Raw genomic sequence first — 22,181 nt, 5'->3', positions numbered from 1 at the left:
AATTTGGGATTTGTTCTGAAGCACATTACTGTGTTTTGTGATAGCTAGAGTGCTATTCATTTGGCAAAAAACTAAGTCTACCATGCACAAACAAAGCACATCAACGTTCGATTTCACTTTATGCGGGACATAATTGATGAAGGCAAAATACTTCTTCAGAAGATTGCTATAGCTGAGAATCCCGTAGATATGTTGACTAAGATTGTGACAATAATCAAGTTCAAACATTATTTGGACTTAATCAATATCCTGTAAGTCTGAATACTTTTGGAAGGCACCGATGATGTGGAACTCCAGAGAATGTTTTTGATTGAAAATTTGTTAAATTTATCGTTAAGGTGGAGATTTGTTGTTTTTATCCACATTGGTAGAAAGTTTTTTTAAACTTTTAGTTTGAAGCTATATAAGGAGCTTCCCTCACCATTTGTAATCACACCTCCCTAATTACTATTGGTAATTTGAAATTTGCGGAAGTTGTAATTTTTTGGAAGTAGTGAATTGATCGTTGGCTCCCGAGGACGTAGGTAAATTTGTACTGAACCTTGTAAAGTCTTGTGTTTTTCTTTAGTGCTGTATTTTATTTTTAGTTTATACATTGCTTTAGTTTTGTTATATATTCAATAGCAATAGTTGTTGTATTGGTGTTTGACATAAGTGGGGTGCCTGACACAACATCAGGTGGCTGTTGCTGGTTTGTAGTGCTGCCTGGTGTCACACTTGGTTTCAGCATGCTCCATCCTCTTTTTTTTTTTTTTGTCCCAACTCTTATGTTGTTTAACTTTTAGCATATCCCTCACAATTTCCTTTCATCTTATCCCCCTCCTACCACTAATAAGTCAAATGAATTTCCAATCAGTTAACACAACTCAATTAGTGAATAACGTAACTAGTATAAACTTGTTTATTGCAAAACAAACAAGGTTATGCTAATTTATCAAAGTAGTTTAAATTTACCATGGCCCAAAGGGTATGGTCAATGGTCATTTAAAAAAATGTTGTTTGGCTTGATCAAGTGCTAAATCTATGTATAGGGCCATAGTCCATGCTATTTGTAAATTGGTTTGGCTGATTAATGTATTGGTAGAAAATGGTTGTCAATATTCTCAACCTTACGGAGTTTTTGTGTGATAGTCAAGCTGCTATAAATATTGCATTCAATCTGGTCTTCTATGGAATGATGAAACACAAAGTGAAGTTCATTGTCATTTTTATTCAAGCGAAACTTGTGCAAAAGCTTATTGCAATAACTTATGTGAAGTCCAAATGCCAACTTGCAGAATTTGTTCACTAAAGCTTTTTATTTTGTTGTTTTGGGGGGGGGGGGGGGGGGGGGGCGCTCTGGTTATTTCCATTTGTAAGAAGCTAGGAGCATATGATATATATGATCCAACTTGTGGGGGAGTGTTATTGGCAATTTTGTATTGTTGCTGTTTTAGTTAATTTGAGTTAGCAAGGGTACAATGGTCATTAAGATGCACATGACATATATTATAGATAGAGTGGGAGACCTGACTTTGTGATTAGGTATTCTAATTTCTCTAGACATTGTTAATACTAATTACTCCCAATATATGTGTAAATAAACAAACCTCTTGCACAATAGTACTATTGATGCACCATTAATTGTGTCAATATGCAATGAAGGACAGCAAAGTAATTTAATAGTTAATCGAGTCTTACAAGCCTTCTTTCATTACAATAACAACAACAAGCCTTAAGCCCCACTAGGTGGGGGCAAGCCTTCTTATAGAAATAAGAATTTGTCTACAAAATTCAAATTAAAACCAATTCAGTTAAAATTATGAACAAGGATGCACCATTAAGCACCTTCTCCAAAGTCCTAGTTTTTTTTTTTGGAGGAAAAAAAAAGTGTATTATAGAGAGAGAGAACTCACAACGTAAGGGGAGATGAAGTCCACCTAAAAATAAAAAATAAAAATAAAAAAAATACAAGGAAACCCCTCCTCAATCTTTTTCTGTCATAATTAACTGAGCACTTCAAGTTAGATAACTCCCTTTGACCCTTCTTTGCTCTGTTATTAACCCTATCCAAGCACACTTCATTCCTCTAGTATCACACAACTTTAAATCCAATTTATTTATAAGACCTTGAGCTTCTAAATCCTTCCTTGGAATCTCTTCAGCTGGTGTTGGTAGAATTCTGTCCTTACACTGCAGTTCATTAACCAAACCATTGTCTTTAAAAATTGAAACCCCTCCAAAGCTTCCAAAGGGGATGGACGTACATATGATAAATCCCATGAAACATTAGAGGAATCATAAACATATCCATATTGTTCCCTTATCTCATCCAATGGCAAACCCACATCACAATGTATCTCAATAATCTGGTTACTATGATACTATCATTATAAATCAATCCAAACAGCAAACCCACATAACAATCTATCTCAATAATAATGTTACTATCATTATAAATCAATCCTCCATTTCACTACCTCCTTTCCTTGGCTAGTCCCATCACAAGAGTTGCCTGTCTTCTTAGCATCTATATCTTCCACAATACTTAACTCTCCTTTTAAATTTATCTTTAAAATCTTTGGCACTGTCTCACCAGAGTCCTCTCTCTTATCTTCCTGTAACTTCCTTGTTTCTGCACCCATAGAGCAGCCTTTTGACAAGCGGAAACATTGGGATCCTCAGAATTATCAGACTTAAAGCCTGAAACATCAGATTTCCTCCCCAAATCACCATCTTCTCTGTTAGCCTTGGCGACAGCAGCCTCTTGTCCGCCTGTAAAACCAGAATCATCAACCACTTTGACACTTTGTTTTATCATCTTTGTTGACAAGAGACCTATTCAAATCCGAGATAATGGTGTTTTGGATCAATTATGTCAATATGCATCAATTATGACTTAATTATTTGTCATTTTCTTGTTTTGAGAGGTTGAGAGTTAAAAATGCTTTGATTCTTGTTCACTTTAATTTTGTTTTGCATGATTAATGTGCATCTTTTTGTCTTTTGTCACTCTTCATTCAGAAACACGGACATGCACTCCTATTGCTTCCTTTGATACGCGTGTCTCAACAATATATGTCATTTGATTTTGAATATATATTCAACAAATTAATTAAAATGTAAGAAACTACTTTACATAAAAATCTTAAGCTGTTAGGATATATATCAAGCTTTAGCACTGCTTGACTGCGTATGGAGAACACAAACATTGAATGCACATACTATGGGGTGTAACAAAATTTTTTTTCCCCCAAAAAGTATACGACCAGGTGCAGGCAATATGAATTGAACCAAGGATGGTAACCATGGCTATGATAGCTTGTTATGCTACCACTTAATTTAAAACCTTAAGCTGTTAGGTCCCAGGCTAACAATGCATGTCAAGCCTTAACATAAATTAACCTATGTATTTTATGTTTCCATATTTTTGATTGGTGTAGCATGTGAACATATGTAGAAGACAAAATAAAGTAAGGGAAGAGTGGCTTTGATTTTGAGCGCTTGTAATGTAACTGAATAGCGTTGTAGCGAGAAATGAGTGATTCAGTTAATATTAGAGGCTGTTAGCGGGGGAGGTGTTGACTTGAAATAAGTTGGACTGAGGTAGTAAAGATTTGATCATTGTATTAATTAGATGGATTGTTTAAATTTATTTATCTTTCTGTTTTTTTTCTTTTCTTTTCATTGCTCTCATTAGTTAATTACATTTATTCCAGGGTCCATATCTAAACAAACAAAGGACTCACCTGCAAAGAGTTTTAGGGGATGACAATGTATTGATTGTCAAATTTGCTAATAGAGAGATAGACCTCAGCACTTCGGCGACCTGTTCTGGTAATCATTACACTGCCTACAGCAGTATTGCAAAGGAAGGAATTCTTGTAGGTTTACGTCGTTATCGATTTTTTGGTGAGTTATTCTTTTCCCATTCATTCATGCTTTTGGTTTGGTTAATTTTGAAAATTTATGTCCTGATTCCTTGTGTCCTAATCATGACTTTTTATTGGTCTGTTGTTGATCTAAGTCAATTCATGATAGTTTGTTGTAAGGAATTCTTGTTGGTCTATGTAATTAATTTTACCAAGACTTTATGAGCATGCTTTTAGTATGATACTGTAATGAACTATGTACTGTTCCTCGTGATTTTCTTTGCTCCCATTTGTCATTGTTATATTTTAATTGCTTCAGGTAATAATTTATTCAAGTGCTTTGTTAAGTTTTATGGTTTTAGGAGTTAGTTTTCCTTGATAGAAGTGTTTTTTGGAAGAATGGTGTGAAAGAATGTTGGATGTTAAGGGTGCATTCGATTCGAGACAACAATGGAATACTAAACTAAATTCAAACTTGATTGATCTTGTAATTGATGAACTCAAACTCAACTTGACTACGAGTTCTTAAAACTTGAGCTCGACTCAATTAAGCTCTATTTAAAATATTATTAAATATATTTATTAAATTTATTAGAATATATACAATTTATATAAGACATATAATATAGCACTTATACAATATAAAAAAATACATAAATAACAAAAGCTTGATTAGGATGGTCATTAGTGTTGTGAAAGTCAAAACTCAATTTGTCAAGGTACTCGAGTAGCTGGAAGTTGACTCATTTACACACCTACAGCCCTATGCTTGCTTGTCATGTCAAATTTATTTAGCCTTCTTGCTTTTCCCCTTTAACATTTCTCTAGCAGATATCCACCTTATTTATTTGCCAGCATTAAAGGATTTCAGAACCTGTCCTTGATTTTCCCATACACCTACATTCTTACAAAAAGTTTGAGCTTTGTTGTGCCACTATGAGAATCTGTTTGAAAGCAGAATTAACCTGCAGTGCACCATTTTATTTTGTGTCCATCTTTTATTGGACCATGTCTTCTAGACTTTCAGTTTTATCTTGAGACTAGTTGGATGTTTTTCCAAACTGAGGGCATTGCCTATTCACTTGTTACGTTCACTGCAGGTAATATGTAAATTCATGTTTTATACGTTTGTTGTGGATAAAAGTTATATGAATGTTAGAATACCACTTTACCTAAAGGCTTAAGCTACTAGATTGTGGGCAACAATGTACATCATGCCTTAACAATCCCCCACACATCTAGCTCGGCGGCATCTGTAGAGAGAAATAACACTCATTATGGGGAATGAGATAATTCTTAACCAACAAACAATAAAATTCCTGGCAACTTGGCCATGATCACGTGTTAGATTACCACTTGATTTAAAAGCTGAAGCTGTTAGGTTGTGGACCAACAATGTATCAGTCCTTAACATATAGTTTGAAGCAATGTTTTAAAAAGGCGTAGGTGTAAGGCGAGGCGTTTTAACCCTCAAAAGGCAAGGTGTAAGCCTTTTGAGAATTTGTTTTTTAAGATAAAAAAAAGAAAATATTAAGAAAATCACAAATATAATGTAAAAAAGAGAAACTAGCTGTACTTCGCAAAATACTTGTTGGCCATTCAAAAATTGCTAACTTGAATACATGACATAAATCATGACAAGAGATAGCGATACCATTAGAAAGTTCAAACTATTTTCATGACTTAAGATACAAGTCCAGTTATTTTGGAAAGGTTGAGGTTCAATAGTTTTAGAAATAAACTCATAGTATGACATTCCTTTTGTACAAACGTGTTGTTAAAATTTTCTAACCAATTCTAACTTGAGAATCACACACCCAAAATGCGTAAGCCTCAACTAAAAAGGCGCGCTTTTTGAAAAAATGCATAAGCCTCAACATGTAATGCGTTAGCCTTTTTGGTATTTGGTATTTTAGATTGAGCCTTAAGGCGTTTGAAGCATGCCTTGCCTTGAGGCGAGCCTTGATTGAGCCTTTTAAAACACTGGTATGAAGTATGAACCCTAATTCAATGCTTTTTCTGTTTCAACATTGTTATTGAGCAGTGTTCAAAGATGGCGGCAAAGAGGAGAAGAAAAAGAACCCAACTTCGTCTCCTGTTAAGTGTTTTTTTGTTCGGATGGAGTCGAATGCTGCCTTTGATTGGAATGATTCTTATATTTTGTCCAAGAAAACAGTTCATGAAGCAAGGTGTCTGTTTATGCACGTACATATGGTGTCCAGTCTGGAAAAATATATGGCTAGGTTGGTTGCATTACGAAGCTTTTTTTTGCAGCCATACCTAAGTGTTTTTTATTTTATTTTATTCTATTATACAACATGAAAGTTCTATCCTTTGTTGGAAATTCAGGTTTTCACTTATCCTTTCAAAAACATATAAGTTGGATGTTGACCTTATGAACGTGAAGGTTGAGACAATTGATGACTTGCATTGTCAAGTATAATCTTCTGCTTCTTTTCTATCAGTCAGCATACATTTTCTTTCCCTTTTAAGAAAGTATTTATTTTGATTATTTGTTAAGGTGAGATTAAATTTTTTTATAAAGTGTAGGATGATAATGGTGTCAACATAAATAATAAAGATGGGGAGCCTTTGATACATACAGATGGAACTGGCTTTATATCAAAGGACCTGGCTTTGAAGTGTCCGTTAAATATGTACAAAGGAACATGCTTTAATGGAAATGGAAAGGTTTGAGATTTTGAACTTGTTCCATTTATCAGTTTCTATGCTTTGCATCCTCAGAAGATTGTCCTTTACATTCTATCTACCCAAACATTTGTTTGAAACTTGGATTTTTCTCATCATTTCAATGGTTTTTGTGAAACCAAGATCTCAGTTTTTCACTTCATGCTTGTCATACTTTCGAAGATATCATTCTCACATTTCCTTGAAAAATTGAATGATATAATACTTGGTTGAGGCATACATTAATTATTACCCCTTAATAATTTTGGGGGTTGGGACACAGGGTGAACTTATAATTGCTTGTCTATGGTACTTTTATGTGAGGTTTAGTACTGGATTTATATTGTGGAAATTTTTTTTTGTGCACTTATATGGCATTTTGAGCATAATTGACCAATAATTTGTTCTTATTTATTTATTTTAAGGCTAAGTAGTGCTTGCACTGACATGAAAGGTGAGCCTTGACCTAATGGCAGGGCTGTTACACTCTAGCCTTAGGCTCACTGGCTAAATAAGGGATTAGCCTATCCAAATGTAGGGGTACGACTCTGTACATCATGCCTTCCTTAGACACTAGTATGATGTGGGAGCCTTGTGTATCGAATGTTGCATTTATTGCTTACATTAACATACTAGTGTAGATCTAATGTCCAAGTATTTTAATAGTCAATTCAAGCCTTATTAAAACTAGAACATAAGGGCCTTTTATTGGATCACATTACTAATGTAGATCTAATGTTGGACTATTTTAATAGTCAATTCAAGCCTTAATAAAACTAATACATAAGGGCCTTTTATTGACTCACAGTGCTCTGATTGTAAGGAAACTTGACAAACTAATTTAAGAAATCTATATAAAACTAAAATGCTACCTTAAAATAATAATACATTTGAATCATGATAAAATCCTAATAAAAATACCCTAAATAAAAGAAAATGAAAGTTAAATTCAAATTTATAATGTTTCCATGTTGACTGCATCAATCTTCCCTAGTGGAAAAAGAGCTTGATCTCGAGTTAGAGTGGGTACAAATGCTAGCCATATTAAAATCTTAAATGTTCATCCCTAGCATGCTTAAGTGCATTCAATACCTTGATTGTGAGTGCCCTTGCCAGGCTCAGACTTGGTGTCCAACTCTTTAGCAGCCTACTACCAAAAAACAAAATTTATTGGGGAATTACAATTGTAGTGTCCATTTTGCCCACAATTATAGCATTCAATCGAGAAGCGTTCGACCCATTCAAAATTAGGTGGCTTGGTAGGGGCAGGAGGTGGTTCATGTGGAACATATAGTTTCTTACTTGTGTCCTTCCAATGCTTAAATCTTTTTCTTAGCATTCCTAGTAAACCCAATGGCTTGGTCCACGAAATGAAAGTCGTAGGATTGTAGATCAGTGCATAAGCCATGTAGTCTTCATGATGTGTTGCTGTTCATTTTCATCAAAAGAGCATCAAACATTTCATTTTCAAAACTCAAGTGCGCGTGCGTCATCCTTATCCTATTGGGTCAAGGCATGCAACTTGAAGCACATCTCTCACTCATAATTGAATTGGATGGATTTTTTGTCCATTATATGTTGCATAATACTCCACCTAACAATTGTAGCTTACCTTCGAAGGCAGCGGTGATGAACAAGATTACACCACCAAGTACATGCGTGACTCATACATGGGTCACCTTGTTTGTGGTTGCTCCAATTGTTCTAGTGCTGTGTGTTGGTTTTTTGGTGCTGTGGCAGCCTTGTGCTAATTTATTTGTGATTCACTCATGTTGGGTCACCTTGTTCGTGGTTGTTTCGATTGTTTCAACAGTTAACCTTGTTTTGTTGTTTTAAGTTTGTTAGCGCTGGGTTGGAGTTTGCAAATCGCAAAGTATGGTTCTCTCATTAGTCACTTGTTTGAGTGAACCCCGTACTATGACTATCTCAGATGAGGAGTATTTAGGGTTTCAACAGTATCGATTGCCTCAACAAGCATCTTATCACGTTGGATCTTTTGCCCAAAAGGGTAATCCTACAGTCTATATGTCATCTAGTATCTCTCCCTCTAGTCCTTTAGTTATTGATTCTGTTGCCACTAACCATATGATAGGTGCAACAAACTTCTTCTACGCCCTCCAGTAACCTAAAAATATACCCCAACTTACCCTTGTTGATGGGTCCACTACTATGGTTAAGGGGATAGAAATAGTAAATCCTACTCCCTCCATCTCTCTTTCTTTTGTTTTGTACATTCCTAAATCCCTTTTCAATTTCATGTTTGTAAGCTTACAAAGTTACAAAATTGTCCCATGACGATCTTTTCTGATTTTGTGGTTATTTAGGATCTAAAGACGAGCAAAACAATTGCCCTAGGATGTGAGGCTTAAGGGCTTTGCTACTCTGAGTTGCTCTCTCCTCTCATTGCTTGCTCGGCGCTGCTACACCGCTTCAAATTCATTGTCGCCTTGGTCATCCGTCATTGAACAAGTTGACACATTTCATTCCTAGCTTGAGTTCTGTGTGTAATCTTGAGTGTGAGTCTTGTCAATTTGGAAAATATCATTATGTTCCCTTTGCTTCTCGGATCAACAAATGGGCAATTAGTCCTTTTATGCTAATCCATTTTGATGTTTGGGGTCCTAGCCATGTGTCACGAGCTAAGCTTGTTTAGGGCATTATGCTTGCCTGTGACCTCTTGTCTCGTGTGTTTGGGATGGGTTTCCATCATGTAAATATTAGTGTAGGATTATTTTCTGTTAGTAGTATCTTTGTATGCCAAACAAGGCAGTATGACTCCTCGGTCACTTTGATGTTTCCTAGTGCCAGGATGATAATTACATAAAAACCTCTTTAGGGGAGGGTGAGTGTTCATCAGTCATTATAAAACTCACTAGCTATTGTCAACGTGTTTAGCCTACTTGCCTCCCTCGCTAAATACACATTGTCAATGGATGTGTTGTTAATGAATTGCGTAGATTCAATTTTTTCTGCTTGCTGGTCACTGCTTTCATGAATGCTTACTGTTTCCGCTGCCATTTGATTGAATGCTAGTGAAAGTGTTTTATGGATGAATGTTGGTCAACGATAGACTGACTAGTTAAACAAGAGTGCTTTAGCTAGTGCCGCACGACCCTTTCACAATGGTGTGAAAATAGTCGGACCGTGACACCATGTCACGTCAAAGTTAGGGTTTCTGTACTTTGTTACCTTTATCAATGATTAGTCTAGGGTGACTTGGTTGCATTTAATGAAAGGTCGTTTTGAGTTGTTTAATATATTTTGAGATGTCTGTTCTCAAATATAAATTTAGTTTGATATGCTAGTTAGGATACTTCATAGTGATAATGTTAAGGAGTACTTCAATACCCAATTCACTACCTATATGACTAATAGTATGATCCATTAGTCATTTTGTGCCCACACTCCACAACAAAATGGAATTGCAGAGTAGAAAAACAGGCATATTCTTGAAGTCATTCATACCCTATTGTATCATATAAAGGCCCTTGAAGTTTTTTGGAGTGATGTCGTGGTCACAACTTGTTCCCTTAATAATAAAATGCCATCCTCTGTCCTTGGTGGTAAAATTCCATATTTAGCTATTTACACCAGGGCTCCTTTGTTCTCTTTTCCTTCTTGTATATTTGGTTATGTGTCCTTTGTCCATCAGTTAACTCCAAGAACAGATTAAATGGATCCTCATGCTATCAAATGTATTTTTTTAGGGCTATTGGTATGCTCAAAAGGGATATCAATGTTATGGCCCTACTTTACAACGATTCTTTGTCTTTATTGATGTTACATTCTTTGAGCTACACCATACTACTTAGATTCCTTGAGTTCTATTGACCTTGATAAGGCCTTTACTCTACCTTGCCTTTTAGATCCTGACCTATTATTTGTGTTCAATCCTCCTACATCTTCGTCCAGTATGAGTCCTTTTTTGGCGCTTGGATCATCCCAATTTACAAGTATACGTGTGATGACTTAGGGGAGGGGAGCTTCCTCTAACTTCTACTTTTGTGCCTTTAGTTCTGTCATTAGATGATCTTATTTCCCATGATGTTGATCCTCCTATAGCTGTTCAGAAAGGTAGAACACTTGAATCCAACATCCAATTGCTAATTCTTGTTTGTTATGATTTCTTAACTGTCGTATTACTATTTTATTAGTACACTATCTTCCAGTGCTTTTCCAAAATCTATTTTTGAAGTCCTACCCCATTCTAGGTAGAAGACTGCAATGGTTGAAGAGATGCATGTGCTACATGGTAATGATACTAGGGATTTGGTACCACTTCCTCATGACAAGTCTTTATTTGGTTGTCTCTGGGTGTTCAATGTCAAAATCAATCTTGATGGTTCTATGGCTCATCTGAAGGCACTTGCCTTTTTGCTAAGGGATATATTCAAGTGTTTGATTTGGATTATCCAGACGCATTCTCCCCGGTCGCTAAACCTGCCGTAGTACATATATTCATCTTCTTATCCACTACTTGTCATTGGCCTCTACATCAATTTGATGTGAAGAATCCTTTCCTACATTGTGATCTTCAGGAGGAGGCTATATGGAGCAACCACCTGAGTTTGTTCCTCAAGGGGAGTCAGACTCAGTGTGTCGGCTTAAGAGATCATTATATGGATTAAAACAATCTCCAAGAGCATGATTTGGCTGATTTAGTGTTTTAGTAGTTGAGTTTGGACTTTGATTGTGTGTAGTAAATCAATCTATATTTTATCATCACTCCATTTGGTAGGATTTTGCCTATTGTGTATGTGGATGACATTGTGATCACTAGTGACAATGATTAGGGCATCTAAGCAGCCTTTCCTATAGAGTAAGTTTCAGACCAAAGATTTGGTACCATTGAAGTACATCTTGGGCATAGAAGTATCAAGATCTTACATGCGAACCATCTTGTCGCAAAGGAAGCATGTTCTTGATCGTTTAAATGAGATTGGGTTGTTGAGATCCAAGCATGTTGATACACCCATGGATTGCAAGAGTAAGTGCTTGATATGTGTGCTTTGTTGCCTAACCCAGGATGGTACTAGGGACTTGTTGGAAAGTTGAAATATTGCATAGTCACCTGACTAGATATATCTTTCGCAACAAGTATTGTAAATCAATTTCTCAATTTTCTGAGAACAAGTCACTCGGATGCAGTTATTGGCATCTTGATATATCTCAAAGGTGCATTAGGGAGAGGTCCCTCATATTAGGATCGGGGTCACACTCATTCAAAAATATATAGATGGGGATTGGGTCAGGTCATCTTCCCCAAAAGATCCACAACGGATACTATATCTTTGTTAGTTTTAATTAGGTTTCTTGGAAGAGTAAGAAACAAATTGAGGTGGCCATATCGAGTGCTAAGTTAAAGTATTGGGCCATGACTCTCATTACATGTGAGCTTTTTTGGGTGAAATTTTTTGAAAGAACTAGGTTTTCCACATTATCGATCTATGGATAAGATGTGTGATAATCAAGCTGCTCTTCATATTGCTAGGAATCTGGTTTTCTATGAGTGGACAAAACACATGAAAGTTGATTGCCACTTTGTTCAAGAGAAGTTTGTGCAGAACTCATTACAACCACTTTTGTGAAGTTTGATGTACAATTTGCTGGCTTGTTTACTAAATGTTTTTTTTTTTTTTTGGGGGGGGGGGGTTGCTTGTGTTGAATTCGTTTGTAGCAAGCTAGGAGCATATGATATCTATGCCCTAGATTGAGAGGGAGTGCTAATGGTTATTAAGGGTTTGTTTGGTATCATTGCTGTTTTTAGTTTTTATTTTCTGTTTCTCCACAGTGAAGAAAAAAATTATAAAAATGTGTTTGTTTATGTTGTCAGTTTTCTATTTTTGTTGCCGGTTGTCAACTGTTCGCTAAAAAACTGAAAACTAGATTTTATAATTTTCAATTGTTTTGGCAATTTGTTGTCAGAAATTTTAATATCTAGAAATGGTTTTTTTGGATTAAATTATTCATTTTATACACTTTTAAATTAAAATCAAAATTAAATGGTGATACGAATTTAAATATAATTAAAAAAAAAATATTCATAAGTTTCAAAAAGTAATAATAAAGCCAATTGCAAAATACTTTCACTATTTTTCAATTGTCATGTCTAATAAAATTTTTATTGTAAGTAAAATTTGAAAGTAGAACAATTAAGTAAAATAACAGAAATGTCACGAAATCTCCCGCCCTTCAGGGTATGAAATAAATTAGATTGAAATTTCGTTCAAAAGTACTATGTGAAATCTTCCCAAAAAACATATGGCACTTATTCCATTACATCAATGGGGAGCAATCAAAGAATAAAGTAGAGGCGTTCCCTTTAAAATTTTACGAAAGGTGACTATCTCATATAATAAATTTTATTTTTATTATAGTAATTTTTTCAATGCATGTTATTTGTAATTTTATTATTTTAATCATACTCATAACATCAATTGATTTAAAGATGAAAAGGAGCATTTTCTAATTAAGTTTTTAATTTGTATTAGTTTTATAAATGTTAACCAAATAGGTTGCTAGTTCAAGTTTTTAGTTTCTGCTTCTAGTGTTTGGTTTTTGTTTCTCTAATTTTTGATAGTGATACCACTCGGCTCCTTAGTTATCTAGCATTGTTAATGTGTTAGTGTTATGTTAATGAGTTAGAGTTAGTGAGGGTAATATGGTCATTGGTATGAACTTGATGTTAAAGTCCTAGCCAGGAGTATATAGAATCAGGGGGGGGGGGGGGGCGGTGAATGGACTCTTTTCTCGGAATTCGTATTTTTCTACAAAATAAAATACTTGGCAAGACTGAACGCAATTATATCACAATATACACAAAATAAATCATGCACAAGATAAAATAAAGAGTGAAGGGAGAGAAAGCTTAACATGGAGATTTTACGTGGTTCGGCACCAAGCCTACGTCCACGCCTTAGCACCAAGCCAATGATTCCATAATAAACTATGAATACTCCTTCACCGGTAGAGCAAGCCTTACAACTCGGGTACCAAACCCTACACTCGATAACAAATCCCTACTGCGGTCACCAAAAGCCTTCAGTTCACAAAGAACTTTCAGCAATAACGGTTCACAAAGAACCTTTACACCAAGAAAATGTTTTACGAAGAGAATGCTCCTTATTGAGCTGATATCAAATAAAATTCAAATCCCACACTACTCTCTCAAGGAATGATTCAAACAAGATGAATGAGCAAGAGAAATTGAGCACTTGTGAATGAAAGATAAAGATGCAAAGTTCTAAGTGCTTAGATTTTGGTATTCAAGGATATAGTTGACTAAAATGATCAAGAACCATCCTAAACAAGTCTATGGATTTGTATTTATAGCAAAAAACCCTTACTAGCCGTTGGGAGCAATTCCCAAACAAAATTAGTCGTTTTCTAGCCGTTATTGCGCTGGGCTTGAAATCCTTGGTTGACCAGTTCCCTGCTCTGGTCGACCAGTGCCCTGAATTGGAAAAAAGTGATCAACATGAAAGTTGTGGGATTTTTTCTTAGCTTTCCAGGGACACCAGGATCGTGCTTTTTAGACTCTTCTAGCAAAAGTTATGCCCTAAAAACCGAAGGGTGTTCAGGAAATTTGATAGGAGCATAACTTAGGTTTTAAACCCGACCAAACTTAAAACATTCTTGGACAAAAGTAAATAAAATAAAGTCTAATGAAGATTAAAACTTGTACAAGTGAGTTTCCCCTTGAATATAAGATATATTGATTATGAAAATACATTTGAAACTTGTTTTGATATCTTATATACTTGAATGTCCTTTGTAGAAAATATACTTGACTTTCTTGAAACTTTAGGACATAAAACTCGTTTTGTTAAAACTGGGACTAAGTATGTAAATGTTCAAAATACTAAGACAATGAAAATTTGTCCCTTTGAAAAACATATTTGAGTTTATGATTCGTTTGACAAACTCTTTGCTTTATATTCGAAAACTATAAATGCGAGTTTGTGACTCAAGTGAAAACCTATAAACTCAAGTGTACTAATATGCATATGAAATTTTACTTAACTCTTGCTCAAAAATCATGCAAGAAACAAAACGCAAGAGTTACAACATACACTGCCTCAAACACACACCCATTACATATAATTAAACAAAAAGCTTCCTTTGGTTGTGCTCGAGTCCTTTCCGAGTGAGTGAGTGTCCATTTGATCTTCCTATTCGAACGTCAACTCGGTCCGATCTTTGCCTTTGATCCAGTACTTCAAGTATTCGTCCCTTTAACCTGTACTGAACATCTGCAAAGATGGAATGCACTAGGAACAACAAGTAGGTTAATATCATCAAAACACATAAACCATGATAGTGTAGCCAACAAGGCTAATACTTGGCATATATTATTAATAGAGGGAAAGACCTATCATTGTGCAAGTCTTCCATTTTACCCAATTATTCAACAAATTGCTTGGCCAACCTTTTCTTTTGGGTATATTGCACAATTAGTAAAGATGTTTCCCATTTGGTTTAGCCAATTGAATATGTAGTTCCAAATCACCATCTTCAGTGAACTCAGGAAAAGCGCCTTGATTCTGATTTGGCTATTCAGAAGCTTGTATTGGAGTAGGTATTGTATTCTGGAAATGAACAACATTCAACTGTTATCAGGGTTGACAACTCCCTTTCATTTTTAATCCTGAAAAATAAAAAATTAGAGTAGAAATTGTGGACTCGAAAGCATCAAACTTTTGATCAAATTTAGAGACTAATTGGTTTATAACAGACTGCATGTGCCTCAAAGGACAATACTTCCCTTAATAACTCATGATTATTTGTAACAGAAACCATATGGAATCCTCAAGGTTCTAATCACCAGTAATCTGGTTTTGTAGACCAAACAGATTGAACTTGCTCGAAAGTCCAGTTGTACTCATTCTCTAACAAGGTTAGGAATGAAGATTTCCATCATGTAATCCCCAGTGATTTAGAGCTTTTTCAATGCCCTACTATTTGAAGCTCTCTCAATGCACTGGCCAACTTAAACTTAATGGTTTTCATGTCTGCTTTGAAATCCATGAGAAAGCAAAGTTTTTATAATTAGTCTACTAAAATTAAATGGAGAAAAAGAAATATGTCGTGAGAAAAAATGCACCATTTACCTTCAATGTTCACGGAAAAAAGGAGGCATGTACAAAACCCTCACTGGAAAAGGAAAGCTTTTGCTCCATTGTTCCATGTCCTTCGAATCAATTAGTCTTTATCATACCTATCAAATTACCCTAGAGGGATCTAGCTGCATACAAATAACTCAAAATAAAAGTGAGAATTCCCGGATGACAAGACTCACCCACTATTTTTCATATCTTTATTCACTATCGTGCAAAAACTAGAAAGCAGCGTTCTATAATTAGTAAATAAATTTCTATAGAGATAGAAATTTATTTTGGATGAGGGTATGACAGTTTAGCATTATCAAATGGACTTAAATTTAGAACCTTAAAATTTCATTGATGTAAACATTGAAGAGAAATTCAATGGCAGTGCAAAGCAGTATACGATGGTGCTGTGTATTTATCCCTTCAATTCTTTTTGCACTTTTTTTTTTAAATAATAAAATAAAATGACGTAGAAGATTTGGCATTTCTAAAAGTTATATAGTTCCTAAAAGTTGCTAGTTTTTGAAAAGGATAAAATTTTTAGTTTTCTCATGAGTGGGATTTTCTAGCAGATTAATACTGTCTTTATGACATGTATATTTTCTGTAGTTCCATTGCCAGTTGTTTGGAATGAAAAATTTACGATAGCAAACTTCAAAAGCTATATCAAACAGACCCATGATGATCATGATCAGATCAAAAACCTGTATGTCCACTTGTGTAGCAGTCAAACATTGGGAACTCATTGATGATCTTACTGGTCTCCTCAATGCACTGTTAAGACTACTTGTGTTTTAGTTAAACACAAGGGAGCAGAGAGTATAACCTTGCTCATTTTATCGTTGGGAAAATATCATGTCAAGTCAAGGTGGGAGTAGAGAGTATAGGACTAGGTTAGCTCTATTTTCTCGACAATTAGAGATTGAGCATGATAAATAATCATAACATTGGTTTGGATTTGCCCATATTAACGGTTTTAAGTGCTGCTACTAGTTAGTTCATATGACATTAAGGACTCCCCCTGTCAATTCTTATATCGGAATTTTGCAGCAAATGCCGCACTAAGCTATTTTGAACAGTCAGAAAAATCAAATGTTTATTTTAATAATTGCTTGATATCAACTTCCTCCTCTAACATATTAGTGGCCGGTGGGAGCCACCAATTTTCTTCTTTCAGGGATCTCATTGAGCTAAAAAAAAAGTTAGTGTTAACCAAGAAATGCAATTTAATTGTTTTTTGACATATTGTGAAGTTTTGTGAGAAAAAGGTGATGTGCTGACTTAATTGGTTGGTGACTATGCTTTGTGCTCATATATAGTGGTGGTGGTGGTCAAGGTCTTAAATTTTGATTTCGACTAAAATTTTGAAGCTCCAAAAGTACAGAAATTTCAATGGCAAAAAATGATGGAAATTAGTAGTAAAGACCTTAATTGAATTTAAATTAAGGCAAAGTTCGAATTGACATGAGAGTCCAACTACATTGCATTGCCAGAATCATGTTGTATACTTGAAAGAGGTTGACCTCCTTGCTTCTCCCATGGTACAATCCTCTTCCTGCTGAACCCCTTTTCTCCTTTATCCTCGGTCCATAGAGACAAAATGTAGGACTGGTTGACCTATTCGGGAATCTCCATGCTTATTTTCAACTCCCCGAAGCATTTTGTCACTTACTACGCCCTTCCTTGTCTCTGGGTGCCTAGGTATCCACTATAATCCTTTCCTCATTTGAACCTCGCCCTTAACTTTTTAATCTATACTTTGTTCTTCTATGTAGATAGGTAAATATTTTTTTCTCAGAAGAAGTTTCTACAAGAATTTTACTTCTAGATTTTTTTTTTTTGAAACTTTAGATTTGGTTGATAGACATAATAATGTAAATTTTAGAACTAATATATTACTAATTAAATACATCTATGTTGTGTGTGAGGTGCAATATTTATAATATAATATGTGTCTTAAACATATTAGGTTAATATAAACGAAATTTATAAATCATATAAATTTTGTTTATTATACAAATAAAGATAATTTAAACTTTGATGGTAAAATAAAATTTTATTGAAAGCTTAATTTTTAATGTAATTTCAAAAGACCTTGTAATAATCTTATGTTTCAATTTTAAAAAAAAAAGCAGATGAAGTAAGAGAGAAATTTCACTTTAAGTCTAAATCTCGCATTTGAATTCTAGACAAATTTAATAGTATAGTTAAGATTTTGACAAATTTCTCTAAAATTTGAGGATTTCGATAAATTTTGGATGATTCATTGAAATTTTGACATAAATTATGCAAGACAAAATTGAATGCCATTTCAATTTTGAGGGCGATGGAAAATGGAAATTTCGATAATTTTGTGGAAATTTAGGACCATGGTGCTGGTTATGTAGTGCATATACATGCATAATTGTGACCTGATCTTTCTTTTTCGTACTTTTATTGTTTCATTAAATTACTCTGAAGCTCTTTAGAAAATTCTTTATTGCTGTGATGCAGATTTATCTTCTGAGGAAGAACATAATCATCATCAATCAGCTATAAAATGTAGAGTCATTCAAATTAATTTTCAAGTGTTTTGTTGCATATCTTGTAAAGGCTCAAAAGCTTGTGGATCTTATGATTAAAATGATATATATTAGATAATTGTAGTTGCTGTCTCTCGGTAAAAAGGGAAGGAAAAAGGAACTCGAATATACTGAAATAGTATGTAAAATTGGTGAACTGTGCTATTACTATTCTGTGGTTAGATATAATATTGTTCTGCTCTGCAGATTGCCTTTTTCATGTTTAGTTGGTTGGTTTCTCTTATTAATCCAAACTTATGGCAGAATCCTTGTATATTACGGATCTTTCTACTTTTGTGTACGAATGAGCTAGTTTAATGTATTTGTGTTTGTTTGTCTATTTGTTTATTTATTTGTTTTTGGGCATTGTCAGAGTTTTCTCAATAGTTCTGAACTTGAGGAAAAATTTCCTGATTTGAGGGTGGCAGAGTCTCACAAGAGGGAGCCGGTACATGCACCTAATATATGACCAATTCATGATTTTTTTTTTTAATAAATTTCTTAGGCGCTTATAATCATACTTATTTTCATTTTTCTTTCAGCCTTTGTTGATTCAGTTTCGTATGTTCTACAATGGTCTTGCTGTTAAGGGAACCTTGCTCGTCAATCGAAAGGTATGAATTTTGGCATTTTCTCCTAATAAAAATTTATGTAATTGTTTTTCATTCAATAAGTGCAAAAAAGGTGTTGCACCTAATGTGACAAAAGGTTCATGATACAAAAGCACTAGTGGTAAGAGAAGGAGGAGAAAAAAAAGGAGAGAAGAGGAGCAACGAAGTGGAAAGGGAGAAAGAGCAGTGTATAAATGTAGAATTATTAGATATCTGTCAGCTTTTATTAGAGGCTGATCTTTAGGAGAAACTGATTTGTTAGCTATTTTTGGTTCCACAATCCTAGGGGATTTGGGTAGCATGTTACCCGATTCTGTAGATAGTCTTTCCTATTTTACTGCTTTCCATTTTAAATAGGATATTCTATTTTCAGTAGGATGTAAATATCCCTAGCAATTAGATGAGAATAATCATCTATTTAAAGGGAATGTAATCTTTTTCATATGTGAGTTGAATATTCAGTTTTCTTTTCCACATTTCAACATGGTATCAGAGCATCCTCTAAACCCTAATCTTCCCATATGACCAAATATGGTATGACGATTTGGAGACGAGACTCCACTTCTTCAGTCTCAGACGTCACCACCAATCAGGAAGCCATGGTCTCAGGCAACAACAACAGTTTAGATAGCAGCATCATGCCCATTACAGGACACAAACTTAATGGCAATGACTATCGCCAATGGTCCTATTTCGTGATGATGTTTATATGCGAAAAGGGAAAAGTTGATTATCTCTCAGGAGTTGCAACCCAACCAAGCAAGGATGATGCAAAGTTCAAAACATGGAAATCAGAAAATAACATGGTCATGTCATCGCTCATTAATTCCATGAAAAATGACATTGGAGAAAATTTTCTTCTCTACAGAACAGTAAAGGAGATTTGGGAAGCTACCAAGGAAACGTATTCTAACAATGAGAATAAATCTGAATTATTCGAGACGGAAAGTGTTCTCCATGACTTACGCCAAGAAGATTTGACAATGACCCTATACTTCAACGCCCTCAACTGCTATTGGCAACAACTGGACTTATTCGAGGAGCACTATTGGAGCTGTCCCGAAGATGGAATTAGGTAGAAACAAATTGTTGAAAAGAAAAGAATAAACAAATTTCTAATTGGATTAAATAAAAGTCTTGATGAAGTACGAGGAAGAATCCTAGGATTCAAAGCACTGCCAAACATCCAAGAAGCGTCTTCAGAACTTCGCCGAGAGGAGAGTTGAAAGAAGATAATGATGGGCCCTCAAGATTTTGCAACAAACCTGGACAGTTCAGCCCTTATAGTTTGAGGAAATCAATATAATAGTAGTGGAAGTAGACCGAAGAAAGGGAGGCTGTGGTGTGACCATTGTCGACATCTTGGTCACACCAAGGAAACCTGCTGAAAAATCCATGGTAAACCCGCAGATTGGAAATCTTCCTGCTTTGCCAATGATAGAGAAAGACGGGAAAATTTCATCTCGGTAGATGAAACAATGTTTAGCCAATCTTCAGCATTCCCTACTAATGTGGTTGGTACCGGTTCTTTGGCACATAGGTAATTTTTTAAGTGCTCTTAATGTTAAAAAGGAGAAGCTAGGTCCATGGATTATAAACTCAGGAGCTTTGAACCATATCTGAAGATGGAAATTTTTTTTCTACTTATAGTCCTTGCTATGAAAATTTAACAGTCATGAGAGCAGATGGTTCACTCTCAAAGGTGGCTGATAGGTTCTGTTAAAATTTCAGAGAACCTAACACTCAACTCAGTTCTATTAGTGCCAAATTTAGATTGCAATTTATTGTCTATTAGTAAACTCACTCGAGATCTCAATTGTGTTATGAAATTTTTCCCAAATATGCGTGAATTTCAAGTCTTGAATTTGGGGAAGATGATTGGCAGTGTTAAGATGTGTTCGGGCTCTATCTTCTCGAGGTTAATGATCCTCCTCAAGGAACAACTCACGAATCTGATTGTTTAGTGTCTAGAAGTCAAAGTTATTTTTCTGTCATTCATTCTAATAATGATAGTGCAATTATGTTGTGACACTATAGGTTAGGACATCCAAATTTCTTGTATCTCGAGAATCTCTTTCCTTCATTATTCAATAATAAAAATCCAAATGATTTTTAGTGTGAGATGTGTCAAATTTCAAAACATGTTTGCAACTCTTATCCCAATCAACCCTACAAAGCATGCCAACCCTTTTCAATGATTCATAGTGATGTGTGGGGGCCATCTCGGATCAAGAATATTGTTGGGTCTCACTGGTTTATATCTTTTATAGATGATCACACTAGACTTACCTGGATATTCATGAAAGAAAAGTTAAGAGGTAGGTCAGATTTTCAAAAATTTTAACACCATGATCCAAGCACAATTCCAAGCAAATATACAATTTGTGAAAACTGATAATAGCCAAAGAATATTTCAAATCCATTCTTGATGATAATTTCTTGAGTCAAGGTATAATACACCAAAGTTCCTGTGTCGACACTCCTATGCAAAATGGAATTGCCGAAAGAAAAAAATCGGCAACTACTAGATGTCGCCCGCTCCCTCATGTTCTTTACACATATATTGAAACACTTTTAGGTTGAAGCCATTCTCACTGCAGCCTACCTCATAAATAGGATGCCCTCTCACGTTCTCAAATTCCAAACTCCCTGTCGGACACTACTTCAATCCTTTCCCAATACTTATTGATCTCCACTATTCCCTTCAAAGTATTTGGGTGCTAAGCTTTTGTTCACGTTCATAGTCAACATCGGGGTAAACTTGATCCTGGAGCCCTTAAGTGCATTATTCTCGGGTACTCTCCAAACCAAAAGGGTTATAAATGCTATTCACCAGCTACTAAAAGATATTATCTCTCCATGGATGTCACCTTTTTTGAGCAACAACCATATTACTCCGAATTTGAAATTCAGGGGGAGATTACACAAGAATTCCAGCTTTGGGATATTGAAGAGTTATGTCACCCTTCTTCTCATTTTGGCCCTTCGCACCTATCACAAATTTCTGAATGTATTCCAACTACTGACTCCATTTCTCCTTCACCTTCTTTTTTAGAATCTCGTATGAAACATCAGCATCTGGACACTATTCAAGCAACAAAAAATGATGGGTTGATTTTCTATTCACGGAGGGGAAGGAACCAAAAGGAGATAGAACAACAAGCATCCTTTGAGCAAATCCAAGAGTCTTATCCGAGCCCTAGATCAAGTGAAAATCCACTAGGTAACTCTAATCCTGAGACTTCCCCTAACGAGTTAACTAATGATGATAGTGATTGTCCTATTGCTGTGAGAAAAGGTGTGAGATCATGCACAAAACACCCAATATACACTTTTGTGTCATATCAGGGGCTGTCATCGAAT

General features: G+C 35.2%; 1 protein-coding gene across 3 annotated transcripts in view; it reads left to right on the top strand.

The window, feature by feature from the left end:
• Positions 1–22,181, top strand: part of LOC131158292 (probable RNA-dependent RNA polymerase 5) — a 155,708-nt gene that overhangs the window by 38,105 nt on the left and 95,422 nt on the right. For all 3 annotated transcript variants that reach the window (XR_009137442.1, XM_058113054.1, XM_058113052.1), the window contains 6 exons: positions 3,699–3,891; positions 5,896–6,094; positions 6,201–6,288; positions 6,402–6,542; positions 18,581–18,655; positions 18,750–18,821. Coding sequence is in view for 2 of the 3 variants with exons in the window: in XM_058113054.1 (XP_057969037.1) it covers positions 3,699–3,891; positions 5,896–6,094; positions 6,201–6,288; positions 6,402–6,542; positions 18,581–18,655; positions 18,750–18,821 (768 nt within the window). In the remaining variant the exon portion in view is untranslated. The remainder of the gene's footprint in view (positions 1–3,698; positions 3,892–5,895; positions 6,095–6,200; positions 6,289–6,401; positions 6,543–18,580; positions 18,656–18,749; positions 18,822–22,181) is intronic.

Source organism: Malania oleifera, chromosome 6 (genome assembly GCF_029873635.1).
Source record: "Malania oleifera isolate guangnan ecotype guangnan chromosome 6, ASM2987363v1, whole genome shotgun sequence".
NCBI lineage: Eukaryota > Viridiplantae > Streptophyta > Magnoliopsida > Santalales > Ximeniaceae > Malania > Malania oleifera.
This window is presented reverse-complemented; position numbering and strand designations above follow the sequence as displayed.